The following is a 20508-nucleotide window of genomic DNA, read 5'->3' on the forward strand; positions in this document are numbered from 1 at the left end:
AGTTTGATAATATAAGTTTCGACTGAAATGACGACATCAATTGTAGAAACACTATTTCACTTAAATTCCTCGAGGTGTGTATTTGTTATACAATACCGTAATAATACAATTTCTTGCGTCCATGTTTTATGTCTAATAGTCGAGTAACATTATTGTACAGAATGTTAAACGAGGGTAATGGAATTTATGTAGCGGGATCGGCTCGAACACGATCATAAATTACATCGAGTTGAAGATAATATGTAGGTACCGCAATGTAACATATTACGTCAAATACATTGGCATTACATTTATTCAAAATGAAATTCCTTCGCATCGACAAAGTATCGTAAAACTAAAGAGAAATGACTTGAGTATAGATTGCTTATTTACAGACGATCACGATCAATAAAAGTGGTCATTCGAGGAAAACAATTCTTCGTTATCGTGATTGTTTAGTTAATTCTCTAGTTTATTTTGTATTCAAGGTATAACTCGACTCAAGGATTTATGTTTAGCGTGCAATTAAAGCTAATCTATACGATAATTAACTGATGTTAAAAAGTAATCGTTTTGTAAATCGTACATATAGATTTTAGCTAGTTTTTATGAGTCGTAAACATCGAAAAACACGATGTGAAAATAATAGTATTGTTCAATAGAAGTTATGTTACAAAATTGCATGGCATTGACAACTCACTTAATAGTTTTTAGTTTCATAGAGCCCTTGAAAACTAGCGATATGGCACGTCTCGGAGAAATGAAGTCTATATTTAACGGGCTACTTAGTTGGATATAATCTAGACTTTTTTATTGACTATTCTAGTTTCGATTTAATTTGTTTAAGTATTTTTCTATTTGTTCTTTAGCGAGCGCTAATTCGGAGACAAATGAGCTTGGATCTGAGTTGGCGGAGGAGAGGCAACGGTCGTCTGAACTGCAGCAACAGCTCGATTCGACAAACGCGAGGTTGACTATCACCGAACGAAATTTACAGCAGGTAATTGTTATTTCTTAATATCTATGCCTATAAATTTGTTGCCTTTCTTATCAAGTTTATATATTTTACAAGTATCTGCTTTATTAATGGACCAGAATTGTAAATTATTTTAGATTTATTATAATAGGAACAATAACTGTTTACGAAGTATTAATTATATTTTATGTGATAATTACAAACAGAAATATGAATTTTGCTAATGGTATTTTAAGTTATTTACAATGAAATATCATTTATCACAGCCTTGACAGGCCCTTGTTTATTTTGGTGCGAGGGCTGTCGGAATGTGGCGGCGTTATAATTTCGAACCGGCAAGAAAAATTCATTTCATTCTATTTCCCAAAATAACTGGCCGTTGATTACTTTTATTTTGTTTATAGATCTATTTGTTTGTATTAAGCCCTTAATTTACATAACGAGCATATTAACCGTTATTCGACATGCATAATGACTTGACAGGTTTGCCCTTAAATCTGAACGAGTTAGTCGAGGTAGTGCCGACTAACCCAAATAACGAGCATCAATTTTAAATGTCAATGGAGTGTGTTTTGGCACAATAACCTAAATGTGGGTGTAGTTTTTTAGGTCTCCTATCTGTTCCGTAACTATTTTTAAGACTTATATTGTATGTGCGTTTGTTTTTTTCAGCTAACAACCGAACACGAACATACGCTTAGAATATTGGAAATTACCAGGGAAAACCAGAATGCTCTCGCGTCAGAATTGGCAGATGCTAAGGTAGGACTTTTACTATATTTTCTAGAATGATTATTCAATACAATTCAACGTAAGTTCAGATTATATCACGAACTCTTAACTTTCTATGAAATAACCACACTGACTTATCGTTAAAGGCAAAGTCTACTTATCCATTTGAGAAAATACGCATAATATTCCCAATATGGTTTCCATACATTATTATATGACAAACAGCTTACCTCATTTGGTCAACTAGCTATTCTATACAGTGGGAATATACACTCAATTATAAAGGTTTTTCATTTCATTGGTACGATTTTAAATGAATGCTTTATATTTTTGAAAAGACTATAAATTATGCTTATTTTATTTCAATTCACGCTCGCTGGAATTAGGTCGCTCATCTGGGTTACTGGACGCCCGTGATTCAATATAAATAGGATTTTAGATAGTATTACGTGTAATAAATCGTATTATGCAGATACGTTGACGCGAAATGTTTACGTAATTGCCGTAGATAGGATAGTACAGTTGCGCCTTATAAGGTGGTCTCTAATGAAGCGTAAAGTGAATATGATTGGGCATTAGAAAATATTAACACTTGTGTGATTTATTAAAGATTCATCTTTTTTATTACACATTGAATACTATTGTAAAATAATTATACTGCTTAGCATAAAATTTTTATGTAAGTTGTTGTCTGTTCTGCTTTATCAATAATTGAATTTTGAATTTATTGTATATGTAATAAAATTATGATATTATATTGTCTGATAATACTCTAGTATATAATATAATAATATGACTTTGATATTGGGCGGAGTGTTTTTAATCTATCAATAATATGAAAACAACTTTTATTCCTAGCTCATATTATTTGCAAATTGGCCTTAACACATAAAAATAACATAGATTTATGATAGCACACAAAGATAAATGTAAATGTTTGATAAGCTGATACGGTTTCTAATAATAATTGCTTACCGTTGGTTATTTCGGTTAAATATAAATATCATTATGCAATTTATAAATTAATTTGTGACTCTATAAACAAACCGGGACAACATGCATTTTATTAACATAAAAATGTTGTATTATATTGTTATGTTTGTTATTGTTATCTCTTTTTCCGCATGATTTCGTTAAAATAATTAAAACAACAAACAATTTAATGTACCTGGTAACGGAAGACCTCAGAGATTAATGCCTGCGTGTGCATATAAATGGATAGCTGTAATTCTTTATCTTATCTGAATGAAGTGTGCATCGTTTGTTTAACCTACTATATAAAAAAAAAAACACTGTTCTTGTCTTAAAGACAAACAATGATAAAGAGTGTTGTTTTTTTTTAAATGAACGGCATGAAAATTTTAAAGTAATCCGAAACGTTGCTAGAAGAATGCGTGTAGTAAGTTTATTTTTTATAATTATTCTATTACCTTTTATGAGCTTCATGTCAGCATACATATATCTACATGTTTCCTCATTTAACAAAAGATGAGAGATTAATAAATAAGAAAACTTAACGACGTGTGGTAGTTCGCGTAGACAGCGTCTATGGGGTCAGTTTGTTTACACACTTCTCTAGGATGGATTCATATTTAAGATAATAATATGCTATAGTTCTGTTATTAATTATTATTGTGTCATTAAGGAAGGTAAACCCCAAAATACAGGCTGTCCTAGTTTGGGTTAACCTAACCCACAATTTGTTCATAAGTGATTTTATTTTAAATATATAAGTTCTTTATACGTTTGATATGTTTTCATATAATAATATTATGTTTGTTAGTATTTATTTAAAAATTGACATGTTTGTTTATCAGCCATTTGGTTTCTATAACACAAGCGAAAGCTTATTATGGGATCAGATCGTGCCGTGTGTGAAAAATGTCCTGAACTACTTATTTACTTATGTTTGTTACAGGAGAGGTACGCAGAAGTGGCCGCACACCTCGCGGAGGCGCAAGAGGCGCTGCGTCAAGTGCGCAAGCGCGGCGAGCCCGTCCGCGGCCTCATGCCGAGCGTGGCGGCGGCCGCGGGGCTGCTGCCCAACAGCTTGCATAGGGAGATGCACTCGTCTGTGTACTCCGAGCTGAGTTTGGACTCGGGGATTGGGGACCCGTTGGCCCAGTGAGTAATAGTCATGTTTTGACTAAAATAGTTTTGGGAATAATAATTTAAAAAAAAAGACGGGTTGCACTCCGGGAGTGCCGGCAGAAGTGAAAACTTGATTATTAACGTTCAGCATGTTTGATATTTTGGAATGGTATCCGTCTTACGCATGGAATATAAGGGCTAAAAAAAAATCCGTCTTACGCTTTTTCGATCAGGCCACGTGTCCTGACCCGAGGTTAAGACTTTATACCCAACGCCGCTAAAGAAGTTTTCACTTCAAAAACTAAAAAGCACAGACTCATTAAATTATTGTATTGCGCAGGCTGCGCAACTTCCTACCCATACCTACTAGGATTTCGCTTGCAGAGACCTTACTCTTTCCCATCCTTGACTACGCCGACTCCTGTTACCCCGATTTAACCGAGTTACAACTCGATTCTCTTGACCGCCTTCAAAATCTTTGCATTCGGTTCGTATTTGGTCTCCGGAAATACGACCACGTTTCCAAATTCCGCAAAAAACTTGAATGGCTTCCTATACGTTTTCGCCGGTATGCTCATATGTTGCATTCGTTATACGGTATTTTGTTTGATCCTAAGACCCCTTCCTATCTTAAAGACAATTTCAAATTCCTCAACGAGCATTCCCTCACTCTCCGTTCCTCCAACCTTTTAACCTTAAGTATTCCTTCTCACCGTTCCAACTTCTTCCATTCCTCCTACACTGTCACCGTTATTAACCTATGGAATTCTTTACCTGAAGAAATAAAACGAGCTCAATCGATTTTTATTTTCAAAAAGAAAGTTAAAAACTATTATTTAACTCTGTCACAGGCTAGGTATTAACTCTGTCGACTTATTTATAATATATGTGCTTATAAAATATGTATGTATGTATATATGTATGTATGTATGTATGTATGCTTGTATATATTTAAGTATGTATTCTTATTTATTATCTAATATGTGTATTGTGTATATAATATATTATTATTTGTGTATGTATATAATAATGTAAGCTGCATATATGTAGATATAGTATATATATAATAAGACTATTATTCTGGCACTTTTATTTATTTTGCACCACCATGTTATTGACTCATTTATTTTCCTCGTCTTTTCTGGGTTGCCTGGTAGAGATCGCTGCCAGCGATAAGGCCGCCTACTGTACATTGTTATATTGTATTTTTAATTTTGTAAAATGTATTCTTTATGGTGTACAATAAAGTATTTTTCATTCATTTTCATCGTTGATAAGAGTACAAAGTTTGAGTGAAAACTGTCCGTTTAAATGGGTCAGGTCAGATGAAGTTATTAATATCATATTAAAAATAAAATAAAGCAGTCAATTATAAATTGTTTTGATATATTTTATGATGATGGCGAAATTGTTGTGTTTTGAGACGATTGATGTTATAGTTACAATTTCTGTTCATATTTGGTCGAGTAGATTCAAGCTAAATATTTAAAGATGATTTTTTTACATATAATAAAAAGACTTAGCTCTCGAAAATTAATCAATTTTGTATTTATTATTTTCAGTTCTAGTATGCAAAAAGTGTTCGAAACAGTGCAGTGTGCTTCCCGATGGTCAGGCGCGTCGTTGTCCGGTTCTGAACCGGAGAGTGCGAGTGTGATCAAACCCAAGCCAAAAACTATCTCTACGGATAGCTTCTTTGAAGACGTCTCTGATGCGGAATCCGAAGAAATGTACCCGTAAGTAGCTTTATAAAATTTAAACTACAAATTGTAAAAAAAAATGTAAGTTGAATAAATGTAAGTTGATGATGGTAAGAATGTTTTATCTAATGCTAAAATAACAATTTTCTTTCTAGACTTGACAATGCTATAAATGTAAATCTTCTTATATATAAAAATGAATCGCAAAATGTGTTGGTAAGCGCATAACTCGAGAACGGCTGAACCGATTTCGATAATTCTTTTTTTATTATATTCCTTGAAGTACGAGGATGGTTTTTATGTAGAGAAAACGTAAACATGTACCACGGGCGAAGCCGGGGCGGACCGCTAGTGTTCCTATAAACGAAGAAAACATTGACAGACATATTTAAAGAAGCTTAACATTGGATTGTTATTAAATAATGTATGTAGTTTTTATAAAACTTTTCTTAGCTTGTTTGTATAAAACTTTTTGAAGTGAAACTTCTTTATCGGGGTTGGAAAAAAATTTAGTGTAACATTTTTTCGTTACACGTGACATTTTTCCGTTACGCGCCATCTTTTTCTTATCCCTACCACGCGAAATTCGACGTATTTCTGTAAAGTTGCATATAGTAAATTATTTTTTGAAAGATAAGGTCATAAAGAAGTTTCACTTCTTACGTGTGTACACTAGTACACGCACACATTTTTTTTTATTATAAATGTGTGCTTAAAAATTATTAAATATCAAACACTCTTCTAGTGGCGGTGCGGGCGTAGGCGTGCCGGGTGCGCCAGGCGCCGCGGAGCTGGCGGCGGCTCTACGCCGTCTCACACCGCAAGAGATAGATTCCCGGCGAGCCTCGTTAGCGGCCTCGCATGTACTTAGGCACCGCAGGCATACAGGTATGCACGATTATAGCCTTGTTTTTGAAGTTGATTTTTTGCAATGGATTAATAATTGATTTAGTTTGAGTTAACATAGGTACACTATAGTATCTATAATCCTTATAAATAATATCTATTGAAATATTTTTTTTTTACTTGAACGGTCGACATTGGTTAGTGTTACAGAAACTTTCTATCTTCTTTCTATATTTCGATCTTTTTGGAATTGTTACAATACTTAATTTGTATTTTACAGGTATTTTTTATATTGTATTTTCAATTTTGGTGCCAAATAAATTAAATAAATATCTCAGAGTTGCAATACGAAGTTTATATGATTATTTCGTAATAACCGTCTCACTGACAATTTATACAACAAAAAATTGGCAATAATTATTATGTTTTTGTATATATTTACTGGCGACTGGCCGGTTGGCTTGGTTGGTAGTGGCCCTGCCTTTCAAGCCAGAGGTCGTGGGTTCGATCCCCACCCGGAGCAAATATTTGTGTGATGAACATAGATGTTTGCTCTGTGTCTGAGTGTTAATTATCTATATAAGTATTTATTTAAAATTATATATGTATGTTTATCAGCCATCTGGTTTCCATAACACAAGCGAAAGCTTAGTATGGGATCAGATCGTGCCGTGTGTGAAAATTTTCCCGAAATATTTATTATTTATTTATTATTCTATTTAGAGCGCGATATAAGCGAGGAGAGCGCGGTATGGGGCGCGGGTGTGGCGGGCGGTGTGTCGCGGTTCCGTACGCCGCACAAGCTGCAGATCGTCAAGCCGATGGAGGGCTCGCTCACACTGCACACTTGGGCACAGCTCGCTAAGCCCACCATGTCAGGTAACTATAATATGAACTAGTAAACGCTAGTCCCGGCTATGTATTGTTTGAACTGAGATAAAAAAAAAGACGGGTTGCACTCCGGGAGTGCCGGGAGAAGTGAAAACTTGATTATTAACGTTGAGCATGTTTGATATTTTGGAATGGTATCCGTCTTACGCTTTTTCGATCAGGTCACGTGTCCTGACGCGAGTTTAAGATTTTATACCCATTACAGAAAAAGTGCTCAACGCCGCTAAAGAAGTTTTCACTTCAAAAAAAAATTGGCACTTACAAAAATATAGCTTTTACTCATATAATAATTTTAACCCCAGTTAAGTTCTGTACGAGTTTATTTATTACAAATAAAAATTTAAAACTTTGCAGTTCAGAGTAAATCTTTTAAAATATCAGTTAAAATTTCTCAATGAATAAATTTTTAATTGTAAATCAATTTTCTAGGCTTACTAGAAGAACAAGAAGGTGTAGGTGTGCGAGGTTCTCGATCGGCACAAGCGCTTGGGTTGCGAATGTATCGGCTATCTGATGTCGAAGAAGACGATGACATGTTGAGGCTGCCACACTCCAGTCACATTTATACATTCACTAATAGGTAATCGTCATATTCTAGTATTGGGTTATTTAAGCTATATTATGCTGTATTAAACTTAAAGCTAATTTCAAGTAAGTAATGCTTTCAGAGGTATACTTAATAAATATAAAAGAAATATTGATAAAAAGATCATGCCTTCTAAATTTAATAATGATATTAATTTGTAGAAATTATGCTAGATAATAAAATATTTATTTGAGAACTTAACTTTTAAACGTATTGATAAGCATTTAGCGTTCATTGTTGAAACGCGCTTGCGATCACCATACTATATCCATGCTAACATATAACCGCATATAGAAATTGCTTGTTCACGAGGCTTATTTTATTCCGCAACAGCACCGTGTTACATCCAAACGATGGCAGCCTCGTAGGTAGCAGTGTGAGCAGCGTGTGCAGCAGCGGCATGAGCAGCCTGTCGAGCAGCGTGCTCGGCAGCGCGTGGAGCTCGCGGCTCACGTCGCGCCGCTCGTCCGCCGCCGTGTCGCCCGAGCGCTCGCGCCGCGACTCGCTGTGCGCGCCGCCCGCGCGCCCGCACTTCACGCCCACCGCCACGCCCGCCAACAGCCCGCTGCTGGGCTCGCCCGACGCCTCGCCGCCGCCCACGCCGCGCCCCGGCGACGCGCCGCCCTCCCTGCACGCGCTCATCGCCAGCGGCACGTCCATCCTCCGGCGGCGCTACCTCACCTCCCCCTCGGCCGACGGCTCCCCCGCCCCCCTCGCGCTGCAGACTGCCGGCTCCTTGTACACGGGCCTCGTGCACCGCAGTCCCATGGAACAGCTGACGTGTCTCAAAAGAACGTTGCGGTCGCCGGCCGCTCAGACGGCGGATCAGCCGGATATAGCGGACGCGCCGCTCGGCGTGCCCGCGCATCCCGGTGAAGGCGCGCTGGATATTCCCGGCGTGTCCAACACTAACACGCTAGGGAGGCGAACGCGAGGCCCTCGAGCTCCCCGTCCGAGAACGGATCTAGGGACGGTGGGCGCGACCCCCACGACCACCATCAGTCAGCCGGTGAGCTCGTCCCCGCTCGGCACTCTCAGTACCTTCCTGTTCGGCCGGAAGGGCGGTCTACTGTGAGAGCAACGCGCGTTCCGTCGGTCTTCTGTTCACGTTAGCGCCAAATCGCTCGGCCGCCGCTCGATGGAATTGAAAAAGAGAGCCGCGTCCCTCGAAGCGATAGCGTTGTTGTCGCACACAGCGTTCAGCCTTGTATTTTCGTTTCGTTCATCTTGTGATTTAGACTTAGACTTAGATTGTAGTGATATTTTATATGAGGTACCTTTTTATTAGATGTATCGTGTAGATGTCGGATTATGTGTCGTCTTCGAGGATGATTTTTATGTTTTGTATAATTGTGTATGTTTATATTTGTGAGGATATTGATTTTATAGTATTTTGACGTTGTTTGTTCTAGTAGGATTTTTTTTATTTATGTTTTTGCATTTATTTTGTTGACATCAAAATTTAATTTATATTCCGAATTTTCGGCTATGATCGCGCCAATGATAATTATTAGCTTAACTTGTCTTCGATTGCATTTCCTAACTCTCTCTTACAACATTCCTAACAAAAAGTGAAATTAGGATTAAAGTTTTTATGTCAAGAGAGAAAGATTGCGAGGACCAAGCGTGTATTATAGAAACACTGAACGAAAATTAATTATGTTATTGATTAATTAGTTTCACATGAATCGTAAATGTCGACATTTACTTATTTTTTATTTAAAGGGTTGTAGTTAATTACGGTAATGCGATTATCAGTAAATTAAACAATTTTCGAGGGTAGCGATTATTGAACACTAATTATTATTATTCACACTTAACATTGATCTAGTGCTAATATAATTGTATGTATGATATATAATTTCATTAATTTAGAAGAGTACAAATTATTATGTTAATAAAAATCAATACGATAATTTAGTATTTTCAATAAATTTTATATTTGGTTTATAAAGTGTAATGTAACAATTTTTGCTTCTATTTGTATTGAAATGATTCGATATGTCCTTTATTTGTTATTACGGCGTGCTTATTTTGTCAACTCAGGGTCTAATAAATGTAAGATGGTGCATGCCATAGTTGTAAGTAGAAGTGAATTAATTCGAAGCGCATCACGAAAATAAACACGATTAGGTTTCGTTCGTACACAATCGTCTCTAGTTATTTGTAATTAAAACGCTATTAGCTTAATTATTTATTTACTTATTGTTAATTTTATAATGAGGATTTGAAGTACTTATATCGTGTTCACGGACATAAGAAATAGTATAAGTGAATATGCATATCCACAAATAATTTATTATTGTGAATTTAGTATAAATTTTATTAACAGATCGTATTATCAATAGTTTCAAATATTAAAACCGTATTATTGTTTGTGATCATTGCACTATGTGACTACATTTTTGTGCTAATTTCGTACTTTTTACCTTCTTATATTTGTAATATTGTCGTGACATAGACAAAGTTAACTTCTCTCCTCATTGGTGCTAAGTAGGTTCTAGCCAGTGATATCGCGTCATGTGTTTTGATTACGTCATTCACGTGAACGCTTAGGCTCGTATTACAGTATCCGAGTGGTTTCATATAAGGTTCAATTTCCGTATTTCTGTATAATTTACTGAGAATCAATAAAAAAATCATGTTTATGTTACTTTATACATTTTTACAACCATATTTATAATTTGAGTTTTTACGTATTCAAAATATTCTTATTCATGGCCAAAGAATTATGATATTACTATTTTCTACAAATCTTACTGATACTAGTATTATAAAATATATTATTCGTGTAGGAATATTAAATTATAAAAAGTATTAAATATCACTTGTTATTTACTGAAAAAAGTATTACATATTTATGATTTTAATGATAATGTGAACCACATAAAAAATACAATTATCTAACAGCTAACGTGAATTGATTCACACTCGGATATTGGAATACGGGCCACTAGTATAATTTTATAACCTCGTAGAAGACTTAAATAGGTTAGTGTTTCTTTGTTTCCCCTTCAAGCAGAGCATCTAGCCGGGAAGTTTGTGGAATGTAGTCAATAAGGCTGTGAGACGAATTGTTCCGTGATTGGCAGTTGTATAACGAGATCTACTTACTGAAGTGTAAGGCACAAAGTGTACAGTGTAAGCGTAACTTGTTGAGATTTGACGATTACAATAATATGATATATCTATGATTGTATCATAATAGAAATATAAATTATTCCAACTTAACCTCTGTTTTTTATTGCTCTCCTATTGCTGTCCTATTTTCGTATCTATTGATATTGGTTAAGATAGTTGGGAACATCAACTACAAGTACGTTACTTCAAGAAAATAACTTGTGCAAGTATATTATGAAAGCATAATATGTACCTATATTATGAAAGTACTTTATGATAAACAAATATTTCCATAAAATATATTTTTTAATTGTCGAGTTACTTCATTAAAATAATATGAATTAAAAATAACAAATTTCTCAAGGAAGAGCTCAAATGGAAATATTCAGAAACAACACTAGATCACCTAGAGTCCTAGATCATCACTTGTAAAAAAGTGACTCGCCAGTACAAAAACTAGTGCACTAATTGTATATTCATTTGTATTTGTACTTATTTTAATATTAGGAATATCACAATACTTCACATTAAAATTTTAAATTTTTTATTTACCTTAATAAAAATCATATGAGACAAACTTTTTTAAGTACTGACTACTGAGACTGAAGTAGGGTGGCCTGGGCGTTTTTACCTATGGTTTTTACCACGTTTTTACTGTTCTGTGCCTGGGTGCCGTGATCCGTTGCTATAGTAACAAATGCTGTAAACAAGTTGTAAACAAGTTTGGTTACAGAAAAAGTGGGGAAAAGATTTATATTTTACTATTTGAAATTAAGAATTCCAAATAACTAAAATGACTGAGCAGATGAAGTTTATTGTGAAAGAAATCAACGCAACTTTAGGAAGAAATTATGACTTGATAAAGTTTGATGCTTTAGAAGAAAAGCAATTGTTGCAATTACTTGTGGACTTATTGGTTTATTTCAATGCTGGAGAAAAGGTAACTTTTAATAAATCTTATACCGAACTTGCCTCGTTTGCATCTGAAAGACTCCGATTTGTCGTTATATTTTATGAATATCGATAGGTGAATATTATTTTAGGTATTACCAACCTAAATTTAACGCTTAAAGTTGTGCTGTTTTAAGTACACCTATTTAGTATTTTTTATTTTGTATTTATGATACTAAAAATTTTGACTTCCCTTTTTAGTTGGATATCTCTCTCGAAGAAAGTGATATTGTATCGGTGAGGTTATTGGAAATGTTGAGCAATGTGAAGTATCGGCCGCCGTCTGCAGTAGACCCAGCTGTATTTAGATCTCAACTCCTTGCAGGAGATGCTAGGACCATTCACCATGTGTTACATTGGCTTCTAACAAATAAGGATCAAGTTAAGAATACAGCGTATCTTGCAAGGTATACAATAATAGCGTCACGTAGACGACTATCGCTATAAAATCTAATTTCGCGTCGAGCAATAAAGCCAAGTTACAATATACGAGTACTTATAACCAAAATAACGAATTTATAAGCGGAGGGAACTTGTAATTGCGATGTTGTTTATGCTTCGTACGTTTGTCGTTTTCTTCATTAATCACTTACGTCTTACGATGAGATGTGCTAAATATACGAGATATTATATTGAAGGAGGTAGAGTCTCGGCTGTCTCGGTTATGCGGCTTTATTTTTGCGCTCGTTAATTTCAATTAGGGAGTTTAGCACAAAAGAGGTACGTATATGAGAAAGTTTGTTAGCTTTAGCACGAAGTTTATTCCCTTCCGTCTAATGTTTTATTGTTGCGGAAATTAATTGAGGTAACACCATCTTAGATGTTTATACTAAGCTGTGAAAATAAACACATGGGAATGCTTTGTCATAATTAAGCGTGCCTATTACGGTATTACGTACTTCTAATAGAAGCTATTACGGTTAGAAATATGAAGTTAACGTAGAGTTATTATTTATTTATTTAGCAAAATAGTATCTATTATTTCAGTTGTAGACATAATAATTACATTATGTGAGAAAGTTATCATACGCGGTACCTACGACAGTTGTTAGATACCTAATATACGATAGACGATAAATAAATAAATAAATCATTTATTGCATAAAAACATGGGACATACTTACATGATACATGATAAAAATGAAGATATCCATTATCCAATAATTAACGTAAATTTGTTAATAACATTAAGTTATTGCACGCCTCATAAGCGAAGCGTTGAGGTGGGTACTACTGTCACTTCGCGCAAAACATCTGATTTTTCAAACTTAAAATGTCTTTATGTATCATACATTGCACTTGTAAGATAATACATACACACACATATTAAGAAAAAACACTATTTTTAACGTTCATGATATTTTTGATGTCATTTTTGTTATTTAAACTAGTTAAAAAACAGTTTAAAAAAGTTCTGTCTTGGACGTCCGTGTGTCTGTATGTGCGGATCCTTTTTCTTGTTAACACGATATAGCGACCGAAATACTTTACTAATCGAGTCTTTTTTTTTCTCTTACGCTTGAGTATGCTCAGGAATAGAACCCTTTCATTTTTCAGGGTCTGATTCGATGTGGTTTAATTGTTATTAAATAAACAAAAATAATAATTAATAAATATTTATTAAAAAAAAATTATGAGGCGTGCACTTTTGGATTTTCCAAATTATTTTTATTCTATTGAATGTTTGATGTTAAGTTTATATTTTATGATTAAGGTAGTTAGTTAAGTGTTTAAAATAACAGATAATTCATATTATCACATAAAACGAATCCTTCTCTTATAGATATTTAAAAGTCCCCGAAATACCACCGGATGTAGCGAGAAACAATGCAATCCAAGACTTACTGGAGTTGTATCACAATCTAATCGATGAGTTTAAGGATGTTCACAAAAGAACGCGACACCTACAAAAGGAAAGTGCTGCGGAAATTATCAATGATATCAAAGAGATGGCAGTTGAACGAGATATCGGTAATTATTGATTCGAGAAAAATATGCCTACCTATACTTGAATCTTATTATTTCAGATTTCGTCGACTGACTGTTTAAGATCAAAAAATAGTTAATTTTTTTATGCTGATACTGATAAAACATAATGTTAGTAATTTCATTTGTTCAAGTCACATTTGCAAAGCAGCAATTAAAAATAAGTAAATACCTTACATTTCATTCTATGTTTACCTACGTTAAGTAGGTACGTAGATGTGTATTTATTGTGTCAATAGGAAATAGTTAGCGTAAAATTTTAATTCACTTTGGGTGATTGAATTCGCGGGATGTGAGGAAGGTAAATTATTTGTACGGAGATATAACGTAGCAACAGAAGCGATCGTAGTTTTGTTTACGTAAGCTACGTGATATTCCTATGGGATGGGTATTCGAAACCTCTTAAATATTCGTAGCGGTAAACCTTCGGAAATTGTAGGTACCTGATGGTTTTTACTTTTTAGATAGTTTTACACATTGAATTGAATATAAGTAACTATTTTACAAACCAACATTCATTTTTAAATATCAGATTTTAAGACTAAATGTTACTTAATTTGCTTCAGATAGGTCCATATTAAAATAGGAACAAGTACCTAACAACGTAAGTAGTAACGTAACGTAAGTAACATCTTGTCCATTGAAAATATAGAAAGAAAGACTGAAAGACAACGAAAATATAGGTAGGCTAAGGCAAAATAATTTACTGTAGATATATTAACGAACAGTTGGGAATAAAAAAGAAAATAATATGGGTTGATTCCGTATTTTACAAGGCACAATAATTGTCTCTTAAGGCCTAGGTCGCACTATGGTGTTTAGCCTCGTTTTGTGTTTCAAGCAAATGAATACAAGTAGCATCACTTTCTGTTTTTTCTCGATTCCCGATTTTTTAACCGCAACCGCAGATTGATAAAAATGCTAGCGGGTAAAAACCGCGAACCACATCAAATTTTTTTTTCATTAAACTTACCTATAGATATTGAAGGTAGGTACACAGTTTTTTAACTGTAGTGTGTGCATCTCGGGTGTTTTTACAGTTATAGCGGCAAACCGCTCGCAAAAAAAGTCGTAGCGCGACCTCAACCTAATGTTTTTGATATAAACCCATTTTATATTTAATGAACATCAAATAAAAATTCTCCATCTTAAATAGAAACTGCATACACTTGAATCATTGAATGCGTATGCAATTTCATATTTTTCAGTGATAAAAAGATTAGAAAATGTGCAAGGGCATCTAACAGACGTGAACAACAAAGAAGAGCTTTTACATGAAAGTAAAATTTTAAGATTACAACAGGAACGAGCCAAGGAACTGGAAGCCCAGGTTAGTGTTTATACGGGGAAAGTGTCGGAAATATTAATTACATATTTACCCAAACCAAAAAAAAAGCTTAACTAGAACTTTCAGTTTTTGTAAGAAGGTACATGACTGAGTATTATATCTCTATCGCGGATAAATAGGCTGTGCTTTCACGACGTATAATCAATTTTGAACAATTTCACTTTAAAACTTAAAAAAATGGGCTATGATATAACGTCATCAAAAGGGATTACCCCAATAAAATTCTCATGCTATCAATCGATATTTCGACAGGTCTATTATGGACTTAATATATACGCTTAATTTATTGAGGGCTTTAAAAATAAAGCCGAGTCCACAGAGTGATTGATGCTTTATTTTGATACGGGTGACGCATCAAATTAAAAGATAATGTCGGAATGAATAATTATTTTTCAGTACGAAACTCAACAAACGCAGCTCAAAACAGCATCAGATCAACTAAAGCGGTACTTGAATGTTATTCATGGGCAGAGCGCCGCTCCTAGGACTGCTAACGATGTTATTAAACATTTACAAGAAGAAATCCAGGTATATAATACATCTATAAATATTTACTGACCGGCAATATAGGTACTTATTACTGATCGTGTTCTAAAATTTTATTTCTCTTTAAAGCTGAACAGATATCTGGTAAAAGAAAAGTTGCCGCAGGAAACTAGTAATTTACAGAAAGAGCTGAATATTATGCAAACTGTAACAATGGAGCAGCATCCGAACCGTAGCGATTTAAATGTAGTACAAGATAAGGTACAATTGTTTTCGTAAATGTTTTATTTTAAAATGCATTAATTCAATTTTTTTGTTCGTAATATGATACTAATAAATTATAGTACTGTTTTATATTGTAATTGTATTTTAAGACATGGACAGGGAACTATAAATGTATAGTCCCCTTTCGTTATGATGTCAGCTCAAAATGTTTATATGTATTAAAATGCTAAATTTATAGATAACCAAAGTGAACGGGGAGATCGAACAATTGGTGCAGCAACGGCTCGCCACATCGGGCTCTCAAGAAGATAAGTTGGCTCCTTTCCGCCAGCAAGCGTCTGTTATACGACGCAACAAGGAGTCCAGCGCTTCTCACGTACACGAACTTGCAGCAACACTCAAGGAACACGAAGCTACCTTAGCTGACCTACAATCTGAAGTATTAAGATCTTGTTACGCTTCAATATCATCTGTTCGTTATTGGCCATTGAAATGAACCGAACTTCATCAATCAATTTAGTTTAGTTAGATTGAATAAACCAACTCTTAATTAATTTGTCGAACATATTCCTAAAAATGTTATTTTTATATTTTATCGCATTGCTGTTACGGCAACATTAAGCTATTGATGCGTACCGCCAACGATATAATTTTAAATAGGGCGATGTCCCATTTGGCTCGCTCCCACCCTAGGTTTCATGTGCCAGTAACTAATATCGTTCATTAAAATTACCGAACTAGTTTTTTTTGATACATACATCATTAATATATCTTTTAACAAAACTCAAATTTGATGTTGATAAAAACAGAAAATATAAATATTTTTAAAGAGGTTTTTAAGAAAGTATTTTCACATCAAATCTTATGTTTATTTTATTGTAAAAAAACTTTGTGTGATTCGTTTCTCTTCGTTATTTTATAAACCTACGTCCATTTCCGAAATAGCATCAATCTCTCCAACAAACTTTGGGCATGGAAAATCGATCAAATATTTTCTCGTTCCATAAAACAGGTCGACATCGAGTTCGGAGAGATTGGGTTTCGACCTCCGTATTAAGAATATTATATCAATTAGAATTATAAAGTAGGGATCAACTATGTATAATATACCTAGAGGTTCTTTTAACAAAACTGTTTAAAATACGTTCCATTTATGAGTAATATTATTGTTTTAAATATATGATATACCTAAGTATCTGTTTTTTGTTATTTATAGGTAAAACAACTCCTTGGAGATATGGTGTTGAGAGGCGAAGAGCTGAAGAAGTATGTTAATTCTTTACGTTCTAAAAGTACAGTGTATAAAAGGCAACGAGCTAATTTGTCGTCGTTTAAGGTATTTTTATTTTATAAATATTCATTATTTACTTTATTATTTATAGGGGAGTCCGGGAGACTTGAACCGCTTTTTACTAAAAACTCTATAAAATCTGATCAGTGACCTGGAGAGCTTTAAGATCTACACCATATGGAAGCCTTATTATCTGGCTAAGATTTTATACTATTCTGAAAATAAAAGTTGCAAGGAGAAGATAGTAAACTAAGTTGTAATAAAAAATGAGTTTTGATTCAAGTCTCCCCAACCGGTGGGACACTTGCCCATCAGGTGCGGGACACTTGCCCATACCTTTTTAGAGAGAGGAAATGACGCAAATAAAGCATATTATTCATTAGTTATGACACATTTAACAATAACTAGATTATTCATAATCATCTTCTAAACAATTTAGTGAAAAATGTTTTCAGAGCAACTCCTAAACATAACATTCGCTTCTTTTTATTAATTAAATACTCGTTTTGAGGTATATACTGCTTAATAAATCTACAAAACTAATTTAAAGACATTTCTTACTATTAATTAATATGTGCCTATTTGCCTATTTCTTCAATATTTGCCTCTTGGATGTTCACTTGGGAGGAATTTGGCGTAGTCGAATGCTAGTTGCATTGTTTGTTTTATGGTTAAACCATAGTGCATTTTACTGCAGGTCAATAAGTAACGAACGAGCAATTTCTCTAAATTTACATTGAAAATCCGGGAGCATTTGTATTAGCTCCCCTTGTCTTGCAAAGGTGTTAACTTTTGTTCACCTAAGAGGTAATACCGTAAACCCGTGATTTTGCCTATCCCATACATGATTGCAATTTGACGAATAGATTTGCCACTCTTTATTTCTCTGACTGCGCTTTCAATCTTAGTCTTAGTAAACGTTTTCCTGCGACGACTACCTTCCTTAGGCTTATTCTGAAATGGCATTTTCTTTCTAAAACAAAACAAAAGCTAACTTAAATAGTATACAAACATCAAAGGGAGAGTTAAACCATTGTTCAAGTCTCCCGACTGCAGACTGGTTCAACTCTCCCGCACCCGACCCAAGGCCATATCTTGATTTTTTCCAACAAATCCACTATCAACTGGAGAACAACACTGAACGTACGACAAAATATGATAATCTAGTAATGCAATAACGTAGGTGTTTCATATATACCTTCATAAATGCGTGCATAGCAATTAAAACAACAAAGCCAAAAAAATTCACTCCGCGACGATGAAACCACTTTTTCGGAACTCACGGTCGAACGCGTCTGTTATCACTCAAAATTTTGAGTTGCTTGTGATTGGCGGGTTACGCTCGTTCATTTGTTTGCCACTTGGCGTAATTTGGCACCTAATTTAAAAAGTTATTGAAAGTGGTTCAACTCTCCCACCTGGGCAAGTCTCCCGGATTCCCCCTAAAGTTTCAATCCTTTACTTTGCTTTCAGGTTGAATCTGGCATTTTAACTAGAACTCTACAAATTCTAAGTAATTCAGATCCAACTATAGAAATGGCTTTATTAAATAATAGAAAGATGAAGATCGATGATGATGAAACCGAAAAAGCATCTTTAGAACAAACGGATTTAAAGACAAAATCATTTCATGACTTATCACAGGTAAAAAATGATTCTCATTCGGTAATAAAATAAATTAACCTACATACAATTCTTGAATGAGCCCTTCCATAATATAATAGCTATAATTAAATCATTTATTTGAATGTTAATTTATTATTATTTCTAATTATGCTATTAATGCGTGTGTATATTTCCGTATATTTTCACCGTTTAGCTCGTAGCACAAACTGCCCAAAAGCTGTCACAAGTGCGACAGGAACTACAGCCATTGGCTGATAAAATAAAACCCATCAAACAAGAATTTCAATCAATTCAGCAAATGTACGAGCAAAAGAAACGAGTGTACGAAGCTACGTCTATAAATATATCCTCTCAAATGGAACACTTAAAGAATTTAGTGAAGGAATTGACAGACCAACTGAATAGTAAGGAGGATGAATGGAAAAACTTGAGGCAAAAGATTACAAAGGCAGAAAGTTTGCAGGAAGTTGTAATGTTTGAAATGAAAAATTCAATGCAGTCCCCGCGAAAGCCGTCAAAGATGGAGACGCTGAAGAAAAAAATATTTGATTTGGAAGAGATTGTCCGCAATTTGGAAGAAGTAAGATTTTACAAAATGCTTTGTTTATTCTCATTATTTATTATTTCCTATTTTGGTTGCTTTGCGAATTTTCATAGTATGGTCTGTTCCGTAATTAATCGCTTTAATAATTAATTTCCATTTAGCTCAAAACTTTATAATTAAGTAATCACTTAACATTTGATTGAAGCCCATTTTAATGTACGAAAACAAGTGATACAAAATTCACTCAACAATTTATCGAGAAATTTAACAAAGCTCAAACTCGGAAATGATCTACTAAAACCCGATTATGATTAATCGATAAGTACAATTTAATTAGGTGTTACTGGATAGAAAATAAACATGGAATCTACATGAACTTTGAAATAAACATTAACACAAACATCGACAACGTAATAATATTTACTCTTTTCGTAAAATGATGGAGAGTTGCTCATTTCCCCTTAATGTCACATCCATTGCAGCATCCCATTAATATTCATAATCATATTTGAGGAAGGCAATACACGGTACACCCCGAACGCATTTCTGATCAATAAGGGTAGCATAATTAAAAATCAATATTGAAAAACATATTAGAAATTTTCAAATAATTTATGATTATATGATTTATGATATATTTTTATTTATATAGGAACAGCGTGCTATAAGCTCTCGCCAGGGAGCAGTCGAGGAACAAACTCGTCTTTGGCAGAATACTCTGCAACTGCTTCGTTGCAAGTTGAAGACACGCAGCGAGCCGGCGCCGCGCCAGGGCCGTATGCACATCACTCAGCACTCACAGATGCTAACCCTTACATAATTAACACATTTTATGTTATTTAAGACGAGCATAATAAACTTGTTGAAAATGAATTTTTTTTCAGTTTACTCCCTTGACTATTTTTAGTATAATGAAGTTTCTATTTTTGAAAATTTTTTTGGTATTGAATCACGTAATTTCTCGAATAATTTGATATCCAAATTGAACACGTGCATTAATGTTGTTTATCTTGTGCGCGTGTGAGTCGAACCTCAATGAAGTGTGGTGAAATGACAGTCATCTCATAACGCGCGTCGCATATGGCGCGTCGTCGGCTGCAAGCTAAAGTTAATAAATTTGCAATGCAGAT

At 34.4% G+C, this 20508-nt stretch overlaps 2 protein-coding genes across 7 annotated transcripts in view; both read left to right on the top strand.

The window, feature by feature from the left end:
* The window catches only part of milt (trafficking kinesin-binding protein milt), a 36337-nt gene extending 25305 nt beyond the window's left edge, over positions 1-11032 (top strand). For all 6 annotated transcript variants that reach the window (XM_090105638.1, XM_090105637.1, XM_090105634.1 and 3 more), the window contains 8 exons: positions 849-979; positions 1628-1717; positions 3606-3811; positions 5341-5514; positions 6224-6366; positions 7048-7203; positions 7645-7795; positions 8135-11032. In XM_090105638.1, coding sequence (XP_089961764.1) covers positions 849-979; positions 1628-1717; positions 3606-3811; positions 5341-5514; positions 6224-6366; positions 7048-7203; positions 7645-7795; positions 8135-8876 — 1793 coding nt within the window. In that variant the 3' untranslated portion in view covers positions 8877-11032. The remainder of the gene's footprint in view (positions 1-848; positions 980-1627; positions 1718-3605; positions 3812-5340; positions 5515-6223; positions 6367-7047; positions 7204-7644; positions 7796-8134) is intronic.
* A 539-nt stretch (positions 11033-11571) lies between these two features.
* Positions 11572-20198, top strand: LOC149905793 (intraflagellar transport protein 81 homolog). The gene is made up of 11 exons (XM_090105832.1): positions 11572-11861; positions 12074-12279; positions 13656-13843; positions 15067-15188; positions 15603-15734; positions 15822-15953; positions 16156-16356; positions 17134-17253; positions 18682-18852; positions 19028-19414; positions 20031-20198. The coding sequence occupies exons 1-11, from the start codon at positions 11715-11717 to the stop codon at positions 20196-20198; spliced, it is 1974 nt and encodes a 657-aa protein (XP_089961958.1). The 5' UTR covers positions 11572-11714.
* Positions 20199-20508: the final 310 nt, after the last annotated feature.

The sequence above is a fragment of the Colias eurytheme genome, chromosome 9 (assembly GCF_061535395.1).
Source record: "Colias eurytheme isolate Ceu_HAF_F1 chromosome 9, ilColEury1 Martin Lab GWU primary, whole genome shotgun sequence".
Lineage (NCBI taxonomy): Eukaryota > Metazoa > Arthropoda > Insecta > Lepidoptera > Pieridae > Colias > Colias eurytheme.

Excerpts from the sequence above, each read along its gene's own strand:
- LOC149905793 (XM_090105832.1), top strand. The coding sequence starts at position 11,715 with ATGACTGAGCAGATGAAGTTTATTGTGAAAGAAATCAACGCAACTTTA. Across the intron at positions 16,357-17,133 it reads TAGCTGACCTACAATCTGAA|GTAAAACAACTCCTTGGAGA; the intron begins GTATTAAGATCT and ends TGTTATTTATAG. Across the intron at positions 17,254-18,681 it reads CTAATTTGTCGTCGTTTAAG|GTTGAATCTGGCATTTTAAC; the intron begins GTATTTTTATTT and ends CTTTGCTTTCAG.